The sequence below is a fragment of the Anopheles moucheti genome, chromosome X (assembly GCF_943734755.1).
Source record: "Anopheles moucheti chromosome X, idAnoMoucSN_F20_07, whole genome shotgun sequence".
NCBI lineage: Eukaryota > Metazoa > Arthropoda > Insecta > Diptera > Culicidae > Anopheles > Anopheles moucheti.
In genome coordinates, this window is record NC_069142.1 from 5,803,827 (window position 1) to 5,817,642 (window position 13,816).

A 13,816-nucleotide genomic window follows, 5' to 3' on the forward strand; every position below is an offset into this window, starting at 1 on the left:
AAAGATTGTAACATCTCAATACGATAACATTAAATATATTGAACCCTTCAGATAAACTGCACGATGTACGAAGTACTTAAAGTTTTTTTTAAATTATACAAAATTAACCACATTGTTGCTCCATGGTAAAACGAGAGATCGATGAATCTGATTCTTGGACCTACGAGAATCTTTTAATTGAATAAGTGAATCTGAATCTCTATTTCAAAGATTAATTAAAGTCTAATTTTTTGTGAATTATCCAAGACTTCCAAAGAGCTTCTTCGCAAAGGAGTCACTCCTATCGTTTGCCAAACTACCACTTACTCAAAAGTTATTTAATTGGTTAGCATTAAGCTGCAACGTTCTTGTACACCTCGTTGGTCGCTCTAGTGTGAATGAATGCAATCTCACCTTCCAACAGAACGTGTGCACAAAGGCGCCTCACAAAAGTTTAACCCTGCCCGTTTCATTGCGTGTCGCGCGAATCACACCTTTTATTTTTCCTCTTCCCTCCCCCTCACCCTCCTCCCCCCATCCCAGCCCCCCCCCCCCCCCTACACCCTTCGGTCAGGGTGACGCTCGCGCAAAGCGGGGCGGCCTGTGGCGGAGTATTTGTTTACGACTTTGTGTACGGTGTGCAGCCGAACCCCGGGTGTGTGTATCGCGGGTTGCCTTGGAAATAGCGCACACTTTGGGGGATGGCGCTAACAAAACAACCACCTACAAAACACATGCACCCGGGGTGGTTAATGTGTCTTTTGATTTATTTTGCGACATGCAAATTCACACGGCGGCATGATGTCGCTTGGCGGAATGAATGAGACGTTAGACCATTACATTGTTTCGGGGTGTGCTGGAAGCTGAAGACTTCACCTAAACACCGGGAGAAGTCCGGCCCGATGTTTTACAAATTGTCGCAAGCTGCCAAAGAAAGCAAGCTCGGTAGTTTGATAATGCGCGATCGTTTTATTCGCATGTTGCCGTGATGTGTAATACGCTTGGCCAGAAGCTTCAAAGACACTTATCGTTCGTCAACAGTGCGCGCCCGCACACACACACACACACTCGGCAATGGCGGGACAAACAAACCCTTATCGGTGTTACCTACTGCAGGAGACGAATATCTAGTACTGTAATGCGCATTTCGAAGCACGCTGCTTGATGATTAAACTGATTCATTCGACCATCAAACAACAAAGCTCTTGAGTGTGCGGACGCTGGACTAACAATTACACGTCATCGCGTTATCTGTATCGTACGTGAGTGTTCGGAAACGTTCCCGGATCGAATTACGTTCAAAACGGTACATTGTTAGTGTTTCTCTCCAATAAATGAATTATATTGTTCCTCAAAAAACGCTAAACACACAGATGAAAGCACAGCTAGCTAAGCTAAGACACGTTTACGATTGCTTCTCCGTCCGAGTTGTGATCACTGTCGCTTCCGTTATCATATAAATTAAAGCTCAATAAATAATTTGATGAAAAACAAAAACTTGGTTCTAGAAAGAAATTTGAAAATAAATAAATGAAGCTAGTGAGCGCGTGCGCGTATATAATTAAGCGTCATCGGTGTAATATTCTTTTGTTTTTTTGGAAGACAAAATTTGCCAACGGGTCACGCGCCTAAGGAGTGTGTCTGGTTGATCGTTGTTAGGATCTTCTCATACGCAGCTGTTCCTCATCCTCAAATCCTGGGTGGAGGGATACAAAAAAAAAACACAGGCATTAATCTCACATGCTTTCCAAACGAACCACACACAAAACCCGCTTCTTACGTTGATAGCCGGAGCAGCTACCGGTGGATTCATTGCCAGTGTCGGCCATTTCGCCCTCGTCGCTCTTGCGTGGCGTTTCCTCATACCGCCAGGTACCGCAGGGATCAGTATAATACTTATCAGCCGGTCCATTAAGGCGTCCCCCACCAACCAGCTCGATCCGGTCGAGCTGCTCGGAACAGTCCTTCCCGTGCGCCACCTTGTTCAGGCTGGCGAGCAGAAACTTTTTATCCTTCGCCTCCATCCCCAGCAGCTCTTTCAGCAGCTTCACTTTCGCTATTTGGGCGCGTGATTTCGCCCGGAGATAGTACGTGGCGACACCCATCGTCAGCAGTACGCCACCGATGATGGCCGGTTTGGTGATGTAGACGAAGATGCGCCAGAACAGGTGCTCCTCGCGCAGCTTCAGGATGCCCTGCATGAACAGCTGGTACATGTACTGGGTGCCGCGGAACGGACCACACCCGGCACTCACCGGCACCTGCATGATGATGTAGCCGTGGGTGAGCAGCACCCCGAACAGTGACACGAACACCAGCACGAGGAAGAGTGTTTGCGTTTGGCTCGAGCGCCACAGCCGGGCCGGTGGTTGGCAGAGGTAGATCAGCTCGAACTTGTTGATGTAGAAGACGAGCAGCAGCTTCAGTGCTACCAGCAGCACGAGCAGGGGTGCGAACAGTACACCAAACCACAGCAATGTTTGATTGTACACCAGTCCGAGGCTGTGCGTTTCGATGCAGAACGGTGGTGGTGTAAGGTAACGACTCAGGGGGCTGGTTCGAGGTGCTTTACCCTTTACCGGACCGTACCGTACGTGCAGCAGGTACCGTATACCTCTAATCGCACAAAGCAGCAAGGTGGAGATGAAGAAATCCACCACCAGTAGCCGATAGAGTTCCTGCCCTATTAGGGTTTCCCAGCAACCGGTCTCGGTGTGGGCACGCGTCAACCAGTAGACCATCAGCACACCGACAATCGTCAGCTGGAGCAGAAAATGGCGCAGCAGGTTAATGTTGAGCCGGGTCGCCACCTGTCGGTACTGTTCGAGCCGGCCAAGCAGCTGGCAGGCGTACCCGAACGCGACCATCGTTACGTTCGACACGATCGACACGTACAGTGCGGACCAGGCCGTAAAGTGATCCGTCTCGCCAAACCGTACCAACAGCATCCATAGACACGCGGCAACCGCACTGATCAGTGCCAGCACCGTCACGTGCACCGCCGCCCGTAACGCTTCACGCCTTAAACGGTGCCAACGGCCGGGAATGAACGGGTCACGGTTCCGTTGGGCCAGATAGTCACGCAGCTCGTTCAGGATGGTGGTGTGTTTGAGCCGGGCGGCCTTCCCATTCGCGATACCGTAATCCCACGAGCACACGATCTTATGCGTGAGGATGTTCTGCACCGTGGCGCTCGACTCGATAAAGCTGATCCGGTACGAGCGGCCCATACTGATCGACACGATGACAAACGTCACCAGTGAGAGTACGGTGATGGTGAGAAAGTATGCGTGCGGTAGACTGTACTCAGCCGTACCCGGTACAAGCGTGAACGAGCGATTGCTGTACGATCCGTAATACATAACCGATTCGCTGAGGTAACCCTGCAATGGACGGTAAAAGCGGTTAATGATTGTGTTCCTTATTGTACATTTGGTTACATTAAATGTTCTAGAATCGTTTGAAAACCAATCTTGAATGAATACTCACCGCTCAAAGCATCCTTCCAATCGAACATATTGAAAGCGTACAGATTAACAGAGTAAACTAGTACTAATCAAGGTGTTTTATATAACGAAACCCCGAAATCCCGTTTTAGACATACCTCACCGGTGAACAGATCGCGCAGATGGAACTCCTGCCGGGCGTTAATGTCCCAACCGGAACCAGCCGGATCGGGCCCGGCCAACAGCTGGGGAAAAATCACGAACGAACCGATAAACAGCAGCAGCACCAGATTCAGCACCAGCAATCGCCGCAAAAACTTAAAGTACGCACTGATACGGCTGCCAAAGTGTCCCTCGATCTGTTTCATGCTGCCGTAAAACAGCTCAAAGTTGGTGACGACACTTTTCAGCAGCTTGGCAGCGCGGGTCGCATACAGCTTGCCGCTGTACCGGTAACGACGGAGCAGTCCGATCGATTTGGCGCGTGTTGCCCGACGATTGACCGTCTGCGAGAGTTGCTCCCGGATCTGGCGTTTGGTGGAGATTTTGTGCGCAATCGATTTGATCGTTTCGATTCGAAGCTGCTCCGCGATCGGGTTGTCCTCCATCAGTTGCTCTCGTTGACCAAGCTCCATCGTGATGTGGTCGACGTCGGATGCGCTAGTCGTTATCAGATCACCATCGATCGAGAGTGCTGTAAGGAGGTCAAGCATTTATTAAAATTGTTCCTTTTGTAACACTCTGCCAGTTCGAAAGAATTTGGCTTGGAACCAGGAGATTGTGCGACTTGGGCTGTTGCCTTACTTTTCTGTATCCGAGACGGCATCAAGCGGATGGTTTTGTTGTAAACGGTGCGCTTATTGTTTTTCACACTTCGTCCAAAGTTGCTTGACCAGCGGCGAAAGCTCTGCAATGTCGTAACATCAATAAGCATGATCAATCTCACTTAGGTTTTGATAAAAAGAATCATCTAAAACAGTACCTACCTGCGAAAAACTAGCATTGACACCCTGAAACTGGTCCTCCTGGCTGGCGAGCGGATTGCCCGTGGGCGAGAACAGTCCCACCTCATTGCTCAGCTGTTCCTCGGCGGTGTCGTCTGGCAGCACCTCGATTTTATCCTCTTCCGGTGGCGTCTTGAACATTCCACCATCGGCACCATTGCTGCCCGACTGGTATCGCCTGTTGCCAATCTCGTTGACTTCAACGTGAAATGTCGCGTCGCTTAGCACGGAACGATGACGGGCCATTGCGGACGCCTAAGGCCACTATACCCCCACTCGGCAACCTTCAACACTCGAGGTGCGGTACACGTCTAAATTGCGCTGCACCTAGCCCCGAACGCTCGGTTTCGCTGCACTACGGCTCAAACCTTTCGCACCATTATCGGAAGTGCTGTTTAAATAAGGCGTCCTGCCAGCCCTCGCAAGGGAAGATACCGTTTTTATTATGCCACCGTACCGATGGGCGATTGTTTTAATCGATGTTGATGTTTGTTATCGTACCGTACACCTACGATTTCCTTTGCGAAAGTTTACATTCCACCCAAATGACAGTTCTAATGGGCAACAGTGTCATCTAGCTGGCTACACTTGCTCTACATTACCAGGTTTGTATACTTTGACGCAGTTGTATATGTGTGTACAGCGGATCCAGTTCACCGAAAGCTTTCGTGAGCCAAAAGCTCACTGTCATAAAAGCAACAAACTTTACATGAAACATTTCACATCAATGAAATATTTCATTGGAAAACAGAGGCGTTGTTAAATGAGAAAGATTTAAATTTAAAAAATGTGTAATGTTTGTAATATAAGTGATGTAATTGGTTCCATACAGTTGAAAAACTATTTTGCATTACTAGAAACAAATATCCAATTCGTCAGTTGATATAATTGTATATATTATGTTGATATATTTTGTAGAGCACTTTTTAATAAACTTCAAAAGTAAAGTTGAGTATTTTTGTACTCTTTTAGTTTTAGAGATAGTAAGTAAACAAACATTTAAATTTAAACAAAATTGACTATCATCTTTATCTTCATTCTTTGCTTGACAAAAAAAACTTCCTTTCGGAATCGGAATCTTTGAAGTCCGTGACACTGTTGTGACTACTAACAACTCGCCAAGTTCAACACTCTCTGCACAAACGAAATAAGGTTTGTAGCACCACTTCGGCTCAGAATAGTAAGCAATTCCTATTTCTAATGCGCAACAAAACACCTCTTCTTCATTTTTATACCTCATAAAGTACCTCTACGACTGCTCCCGCTCGTATCAAGATGAAAAGTCTATCGGTTTTGCTTGTTTTGTCCCTTAAGGTGCTCGCATTGATTGTCGATTCCAATCGTACGAGTGTTTGGGTGGACAGGTGTGCTGTAAAAGTGGCGATTACCGTAATGCTCTGGTTGATCTGTCGATTACCTCCGGCCATTGATCCAGTTGTCACGGGGATGATAAGATGCGTGCACCATGATAATGTCTACCTTATCGCTTATTTATGACGTCTCTCGAGGGCACTGGTGCTTCATTGTGTTGATCGATTGTGATTGCATCCACTGTTCGGCTATGAAAGGTGCTGTCGCATCCGGTGTGATGGAGCAATATGGGTAGAGCTGCAAGAAAGAGAGATCCTCTGCAACATCCAGTGCCTGACAGAGGAGTTCTGGTAGTTTTCGGTGCTGCCTGTAACAATGCCTGTAAGACTTTCCTCCCTATTGCACGGTTTTAGGTGCAGTTTTAGTAGCTCACACAATTGCGACAACTTCCCGCAAGTGGGTTTTCGTGTAGTCCACAAGACAATCGGTAATCTGGCTTTGCTCCAGTCACTGGGCTAATGAGGTTTGTTCGATGTTTTATCGCTTCGCAATTGCTCAATTCCCTTTGATAATGAACCATTTCTCTGCATCATTTCCAATACGTTCATTAAGGGCCCGCAAAGTATCACAAATAGTATCAAAGTCCACAACGAAACTGATTACCCAAATTCGGCTAGGCATCGTGGAATATGTGCCAAATAATAGCTCTCTTAGACACTCCTGTCTATTGGGACGCGTCATCGCTCGATAGGAATGAGGAAGGAGTCGGAGATAGCGCTGAAGAAATCTCAAGTAGTAGCCAGTAGTCGACCATCGACACCTGTTTGCAAGCAGTGTGAACACCTGAGCAGGTCTCTTGAGGATCTCTAATCACCATTTGTTGCTCTTCACCAAAGCGCGCGTCTCAATCTTATCAGACACATTTTTTCAGCTTCATACCGCGGTATCTCGTGACGAATCGATTAAATTGGTCAATATTCGTGCGGAATCAAACAGATGGTCCGATTGCTGTTTGATACGGGGTTGAGGATACCAGTTGAGGCTATACTCCTACTGTGCCCGGTACCAACAGGTCCAGTATACTACGGAGCACTGTCGGGACCGGTGCCGTTTTTACAGAGCACCTACAACGTCAGCCATATTCCTCGATCAACAGGTCCCGCACTGGCTGTAAACCTCTTCAAACAGCACTCGATCAGCATATATCTCAACACCGACAGCTGGTCCAGCTGACAGCTGTTAGAGTGAACCGAAGTGTTTTGAAGTGACTGGGGCTTTGCAGACAGTTTGCTAGTGAAGAACAGTGCGGTGAGGTGCAATGATGAGTGGTTCAGGAATGTACGGATCCTGTGTTACGATAGGTGTGCTACTGCTGGTAACGCTAGCCGTATCATGCGTGGGTCAGGAGGAGTATCATTGCGTGATGCATGATGTGTGTGCACAGATCGGCATACACGCCCAGAACTGTCCGGTAAAGATGGCGCCCAAGCCACTGACGGAAGCGGTCGCAATAGAGATCATGCACCGACGGTGCGGATGGATGTTTCCAACTGACGATACGCCGGTGTGCTGTGCGGTGAGTCAGGTGCTCGAGATGGACAAGAACTTCCAGCAGGCGGAGGGACTGTTCAGCCGCTGCTCGACCTGTCTCACGAACATGCTGTACAGTATCTGCAGCTTGGCGTGCCATCCGGAGCAGAGTCGGTTCCTGACCGCCTACACCGAACCGACGGGCGTGTACGTCGATCGGGTCGACTACCGCATTGATCGACAGTACGTCCAGGACACGTACGACTCCTGCAAGGGTATCGTACTGCCGTCCAGTGGCAAGTACGCGATGGACGTGGGTTGTGGGTTCTGGGAGGCGACGGGTTGCACGCCGGAACGTTGGTTCCAGTACATGGGTGCGGCGGATAACGAGTTCGTACCGTTCGAGATTAACTACCTGTACGAGGAGGACGCCGAGAAGCGCTTCAACCAACCGGTGAAGCACTGCAACGAAGCGTACGACGGGTCGTACGCTTGCTCCTGCGTCGACTGTGACGAAAGCTGCCCGACCAGCGATCCGCCCCAGCCGAACGATCCCGGCTTTATGGTGGGTGACTTGAATGGCGTCACGTTCACCGTCGCGGTAGTGATCGGTGGCATCGGGCTGGCCTGCATCGCCCTGTCACTGCTGTTCGGTGGAAAGGGACGATCAGGGCGTTCGATGCCAGATTTGCCGGCCATCTTCGGTGGATTCCCATCCGTCAACCGTGCGCTGGGGCGGATATTTACACGCTGGGGAACTTGTAAGTCTTTGCCCACCGATCCACCGAGTCAGGTCCGCAAACACAGTGTTGGTTTCACTCTTTCACAGTCTGTGCCCGGAATCCGGTGTTGATATTGGCTATCTGCTCGTGGATTATCGGGGGTCTTGCCTTTGGCATACAGTATCTGATAATCACGACCGATCCGGTGGAGTTGTGGGCGGCCCCGGACAGTCGGTCGCGACAGGAGAAGGATTACTTCGATTCGCGCTTTTCGCCCTTCTACCGCACGGAGCAGATTTTTATCAAACCGAAGCGCCAGGAGTTTGTAAGTGTGGAACGATGACAGCAATGGTTGATTTGCGGGACTTCACTTTTGCTATCTCCATTGCAGTTCATTCATCCGACAGCGGAAGGTAATCAGACGTTTGGGCCTGCGTACGATCGCGAGTTCCTGCTGGAGGTGTTTAAGCTGCAGGGTATGATCGAGCATCTCGGGCAGCAGGAGGGCCGTGGTTTGGAGAAGATCTGCTACGCACCGATGACAGCGGTCGGTGCACAAACTGTACTGTCCGAGTGTACCGTGCAGAGTGTGTTCGGTTACTTCAAGAATAATCTCGCAGAGTTCAACCGCACCGGCACGGACCTGAACGGGTATACGGTGAACTACCTGGACAAGATAAACGGGTGCACACGCAACGCCTATCTGCCCTCCTGTTTCGGCACGTACGGCGGTCCAATCGAACCGGGCGTAGCTGTTGGTGGATTCCCGCACCCAGCGCCCGGTTCCAATCCCGACTTTCGTCTCGCGACCGGCGTGGTGCTTACGTTCCTGGTGGAGAACCAGGCCGACAAGGATAACCTCGGACCGGCACTGGAATGGGAGAAACGATTCGTGGACTTTATGCGAGACTTTGAGCATCCGATGATGGAGGTCGCCTACTCGGCCGAACGCTCCATCGAGGATGGTATCGACGACATGTCCGAGGCGGAGATGTACACCGTCATCATCAGCTACGTGGTGATGTTTGTCTACATCACCTTCTCGCTGGGCAAAATCCGGGGCTTTCGGGAGTTTCTTCACGGTTCACGCATTGTGCTTGCCATCGGCGGTATCGTGGTGGTGCTGGCTTCCGTTGCCTGCAGTTTAGGCTTCTTCGGGTATCTGGAGCTCGCCACCACAATGCTCACGATCGAAGTGATCCCCTTCCTGGTGCTGGCGGTCGGTGTGGACAATATCTTCATGCTGGTGCATGCGTTCAATCGGATCGACCGTGAATGCACGCCGGAGACGGCGTGTGCCATTGGCGAGGCACTCGGCCAGATAGGACCCTCCATACTGCTGACGTCTGCGAGCGAGTGTTGCTGTTTCGCTATCGGGGCCCTCTCGCCGATGCCGGCCGTCAACACGTTCGCTTGGTACGCGACCGTTGCCCTGCTGGTGGACTTCCTGCTGCAGATATCTGCCTTCGTCGCACTGATGGCACTGGACGAGATGCGTGTCGAGCGAGGTCGGCTAGATCTGCTGTGCTGTGTATCGGCGACAAAGAACCCGGACAAACCCACGCAACCGGACGGTCCCGGATGGTTGGAGCGCGTAGTCGAGCGATTCTACGTGCCGTTTTTGCTACGACCTAACGTGCGGCTGCTGGTGCTGGCGGTGTTTCTCGTGTGGGGTTCACTGTCGCTGATGGTAGTGCCCAGCATCGAGCCAGGTCTGGATCAGGAACTGTCTATGGCGGAAGACTCGCACGTGGTGAAGTATTTCCGCTTCATGGCCGACCTGTTCTGGATGGGACCGCCGGTGTATTTTGTGCTCAAGCCAGGCCTCAACTATACTGACGTTCAGCATCAGAATTTGGTGTGTGGCGGTATCCTGTGCAATGACGACTCCATCCAGACGAAGCTTTACCAGGCCTCACTGTACCCGGAAACGTAAGCGCTTTAGATTTGTTGGAAGATTCCTGGGACATCCTATCACTGATTCGTGGGTTTGGGGATTCCTTTGTTGCAGTACGCACATTGCACGACCTTCCTCATCTTGGCTGGATGACTACATCGACTGGCTTGCGATCCAGTCCTGCTGCCGATACAACCCCACCGATGGTTCATTTTGTGCCAGCAATAGTAAGTATGCGAATTATACAGCCCTCTAGAGCAATCAATGATCGCCATTTTGTCCTTACAGTGGGATTCTTGTGTCCATCGTGTCCAGAAGAGTACGATGACACCGGTATCCGCCCAACAGTGCCGCAGTTTGAGCGCTACCTGGAGTTTTTCCTCTCCGATCTGCCGGACGAAAATTGTGCCAAGGCAGGCCGGGCGGCCTACTCACGCGCCCTCAACTATGTGCTGGACGCGGAGGGTCGTCTGAACGTGCAGGATTCGTACTTCATGAGTTACCACACCACAGCCGTCACATCGCGCCAGTTCTACACCGCCCTCGAGCAGGCCCGCCTGATTGCCGACGACATTCAGCGGATGTTGGACGAGCGTCAGGCCGATGTGGAGATCTTCCCGTACAGTGTGTTTTACGTGTTCTACGAGCAGTACCTCACGATCTGGTCGGATGCGATGCAATCGCTCGGACTGTCCCTGGCAGCTGTATTTGTGGTAACGTTCCTGGTGACCGGGCTGGACATACTGTCCGCCGTTGTTGTGATACTGATGGTGTTCCTGATCGTACTCAATATGATGGGTCTGATGTGGCTGTGGAACATAACGCTCAATGCCATCTCGCTGGTGAACCTTGTTATGGTAGGCTGAGCTGCACGATCTGCTGGAGTTGGACGGTGATATTAACTAATTCGTTTCTCTCCTCGTCTGCAGAGTGTCGGCATTGGGGTGGAGTTCATCTCACACATTGTGCGAACGTATCGACTAGCGCATGGCACCCGGATGGAGCGATCGGCCGAAGCGATGGTCCGCACGGGTAGTTCCGTGTTCTCCGGTATCACACTGACCAAATTTGCCGGCATCGTCGTGCTCGCCTTCGCCCAGTCGCAAATCTTCCAGATCTTCTATTTCCGCATGTATCTCTGCATAGTGCTGGTTGGAGCGGCACACGGCTTAATACTACTGCCAGTGTTCCTCAGCTACATGGGACCACCGCCACCATCTGCGTTCACCGAGACCACCACCACCGACAGTGCGAATTTGAAAAGGAGCGAAAAAGTGGATCTTACCAACGGGAACATCTCGACTCCGCTGAGCTCTGAGGTGAGATTGACCGACGAAGCGACTACGGTAGGCAACGGTAACTCCGAACAAAATGGAATCGAATCACTTTAGACTTTTACGTGTGTGTACGTATGTGTGTATTTATGTTCGCGTATGTGTTTTCTTTAATCATTAATTTATTTACTACTTACACAGTTGCACAATTTACACTCACAGTTTTGGGGAACACTAATAAAGCAAACAGGGATTTATAACCCATACTAACCCACAAAAAAAAAAATGGCTACACACCGTTTGGGGAGTGTGAAGAAAGAACTTTGATACAGTCAAGTCTCTCTAACCTGCAAGCTGAAGGGACCGCTATTTTAGAGAATCTTGCAGCTTTGGGAGATAACACACACTTGGATGTTAAACCATTTATGTATGGCAAATGTCTTCAACCATACTCTGTAAACGCAGCCATCACGAGCTGTCACTGGCAAACACTAAAACATGGCTACCTTAGGGAGACATTGGTGTACAAATAGCATCTTAAAGGTGTACAACAGCAGCCTAGATATTGCCATGTTAGGGAGACTTTGAGAGACATAAAATGAAGGAACTGTCATCTTAGATGTTCATCTTAGAGAGGCTTGCTATCTTTACTACTAGAGATACTGCCTTAGGGAGACTTGACTGTGACAGATGGAAGATGGAGGACAGGCGATAGACTACTGGTTGATTGGACGTTTAAGATGTCAGTTTGAATGGTACACCGGTGAAACGGGGCCGCTGCGTGATCCGGTCCGCATTGATCTTCTCACCGACCAGCGTGATCGGCGAACGCTTCTTCGGATGATACAGCAAGTGGATGTCACGTCCTTCATAGCGGTAGACCGGTTCAAAGTACCAACCGTAGCTAAGGATGAAGAAGAGGAAGTTGTACCTGGTATCTGTATCACACACTGTAACAGCTAACAAAACACTACCACTGACTCTCGGTGATCGGTTCCGGATATCGGTCCCGTGGCCCTTCCGCAATCGTCTTCTCAACCAACGCACAGTAATGGTCAAAGTTGGGCAGCCCGCTACGTCCAGCCGCGGTGGAGTCATACTTCGACCAAAACTTGATCGCTATCGGGACCCGCTTCAGGCTCGGTAGAAAACTATCGTACAGCCGTATGTACCGATTCTGCCTGTTGATCAGCTCCTTCTCGAACGCGTACGACACGATGGCCGGTGGCCGTGGCGGGCTATCTTCACCTTTCAGCAGCGCCATCTGCCTGCCTGGATGCTTTCACACACTAAACGCACAACGGACGGCACACGCCTAGTCGTCAACGGGAGGTCGCTTAGGTCTAATAATTGCTACAGTCTGAACTGCTCCAGATGAGCGGAAGCGATGAACTAACCTACCTAACCTGACCGACAGACGCCTCGGTAAGGTCTAAATCGCGCCGATTCTGTTCTGCTGAAGAATGTCGGCAAGAAAAAACCGTCCCATCATGCCTTTCATCCGCTCCACACCAAATTCTGCGGTTCGCTCCTGGGCTTTCGGGCTCCAAATAGAAAACAAAAAATATATGCTTAGGAATCTACCATTACCTTGAGCTTCGCCATAGACGAGGAGTTCCAAGGTTTCCAAAGCCGCAAGTTACCGACCGGGCAATTCATAATCAACACGCGTGAAGGGCACGGAATTTTGTGATCCTATTGAAGAAAAGGATAGGAAAAAGGGAGTTGGGGGAAGGGTAGGAGTGGAAACTAATAATAGTAACGCGACTACGGATGCCACAACTAATGACAATGGCGGTGCTCTGTAGTAACAATACCAATAAAAATAATAATGAACTTGATGATAATAATCGTAACCAAACATCGTGGCTTGCCAAACGGGGTTGCCTTTGATTGTAGACACACCGCGACTCCTTCGGTCCTGGTTAGTTGGCGCAGCTGAAGGGGTTAGTAAATTCGTGAACAGGGTACGTTCAAGACGCTACGGTGACTCTCTACCAGGGGACGTAACCTGCCGGGATGGGGCAGGAGTTTAAGACCCAATTCCTTGTTGGACTCCGCATGCTTTCAGCAGTGGCTATAAATTGTTTGTAGAACTATTCCAGGCCTTCCACAATTTTCTTTGCACAACCCTTCGCCAGTATCCTCCAAGGAACCTCACCTGCTGACTCCATCACTCGTTGTCAATGTGCTTGTGCTGTAGCAAAAATAAAGACAGACACTAAAATACCATCAACAAAATCGGAACTTCTTGAAGTATGATTGACCTTCGCCGACAATCCACCGTTCCATTCTGTCGCTCCTGTCTCGCAGCAGGGTTCTAAGCTAGCCTAACATCATTAATGGAAACTCTCGCTCACTCCCAAACACGGACAACCGTGTGCAGGTGGTTTATTTGCGTTTAATGACTGGTAGACCCGATTCCGTGAGGTTTTGCATGAACATCGGCCATTATCGTTGAAGATATTGGAGGTCCCGTTTGTTTACTGCACGAGTCAGCGGTGAAGTTATAGCGTACCTGACATGGCAAAATTAATCGCTAATAACGTTCATCGTTTAACCGCAGGTTGCTTTGCAAATTTTAATCCAGTCTATCTCGTCCAATTCCAAGAGATATTAGGATACTCGTCAAAAAACAAATGTCTAATACTGG

General features: G+C 49.9%; 3 protein-coding genes across 4 annotated transcripts; 1 reads left to right on the top strand and 2 right to left on the bottom strand.

Moving 5' to 3' along the window:
* Positions 1-776: 776 nt before the first annotated feature.
* Positions 777-4,900, bottom strand: LOC128306488 (transmembrane channel-like protein 3). Of its 2 annotated transcripts, none has more exons than XM_053044019.1 (5): positions 4,412-4,900; positions 4,230-4,332; positions 3,584-4,119; positions 1,760-3,362; positions 777-1,675 (listed from the first exon to the last, which is right to left on the bottom strand). In XM_053044019.1, the coding sequence occupies exons 1-5, from the start codon at positions 4,673-4,675 to the stop codon at positions 1,635-1,637; spliced, it is 2,547 nt and encodes an 848-aa protein (XP_052899979.1). In that variant the 5' UTR covers positions 4,676-4,900; the 3' UTR covers positions 777-1,634. The 2 variants fall into 2 exon arrangements, with proteins under 2 accessions (XP_052899979.1, XP_052899980.1); XM_053044020.1 differs by having other exon boundaries at positions 4,408-4,491.
* Positions 4,901-7,061: 2,161 nt separating this feature from the next.
* Positions 7,062-11,280, top strand: LOC128307264 (NPC intracellular cholesterol transporter 1 homolog 1b). The gene is made up of 6 exons (XM_053045025.1): positions 7,062-8,031; positions 8,100-8,317; positions 8,384-9,924; positions 10,004-10,116; positions 10,178-10,746; positions 10,819-11,280. The coding sequence occupies exons 1-6, from the start codon at positions 7,062-7,064 to the stop codon at positions 11,278-11,280; spliced, it is 3,873 nt and encodes a 1,290-aa protein (XP_052900985.1).
* Positions 11,281-11,898: 618 nt separating this feature from the next.
* On the bottom strand, positions 11,899-12,427 carry LOC128307324 (uncharacterized). The gene is made up of 2 exons (XM_053045100.1): positions 12,138-12,427; positions 11,899-12,067 (listed from the first exon to the last, which is right to left on the bottom strand). The coding sequence occupies exons 1-2, from the start codon at positions 12,425-12,427 to the stop codon at positions 11,899-11,901; spliced, it is 459 nt and encodes a 152-aa protein (XP_052901060.1).
* Between the last annotated feature and the right edge of the window lie 1,389 nt (positions 12,428-13,816).

Bases quoted from the DNA above. Each gene is read 5' to 3' on its own strand.
- LOC128306488 (XM_053044019.1), bottom strand. From the start codon at position 4,675: ATGGCCCGTCATCGTTCCGTGCTAAGCGACGCGACATTTCACGTTGAA. The intron at 4,333-4,411 runs GTAGGTACTGTT...ACGACATTGCAG, and splicing joins TCAATGCTAGTTTTTCGCAG to AGCTTTCGCCGCTGGTCAAG. The intron at 1,676-1,759 runs GTAAGAAGCGGG...CCCTCCACCCAG, and splicing joins TAGCTGCTCCGGCTATCAAC to GATTTGAGGATGAGGAACAG.
- LOC128307264 (XM_053045025.1), top strand. From the start codon at position 7,062: ATGAGTGGTTCAGGAATGTACGGATCCTGTGTTACGATAGGTGTGCTA. The intron at 8,318-8,383 runs GTAAGTGTGGAA...TCTCCATTGCAG, and splicing joins AACCGAAGCGCCAGGAGTTT to TTCATTCATCCGACAGCGGA. The intron at 10,747-10,818 runs GTAGGCTGAGCT...CCTCGTCTGCAG, and splicing joins CGCTGGTGAACCTTGTTATG to AGTGTCGGCATTGGGGTGGA.
- LOC128307324 (XM_053045100.1), bottom strand. From the start codon at position 12,427: ATGGCGCTGCTGAAAGGTGAAGATAGCCCGCCACGGCCACCGGCCATC. The intron at 12,068-12,137 runs GTAGTGTTTTGT...CTTCATCCTTAG, and splicing joins CCGATCACCGAGAGTCAGTG to CTACGGTTGGTACTTTGAAC.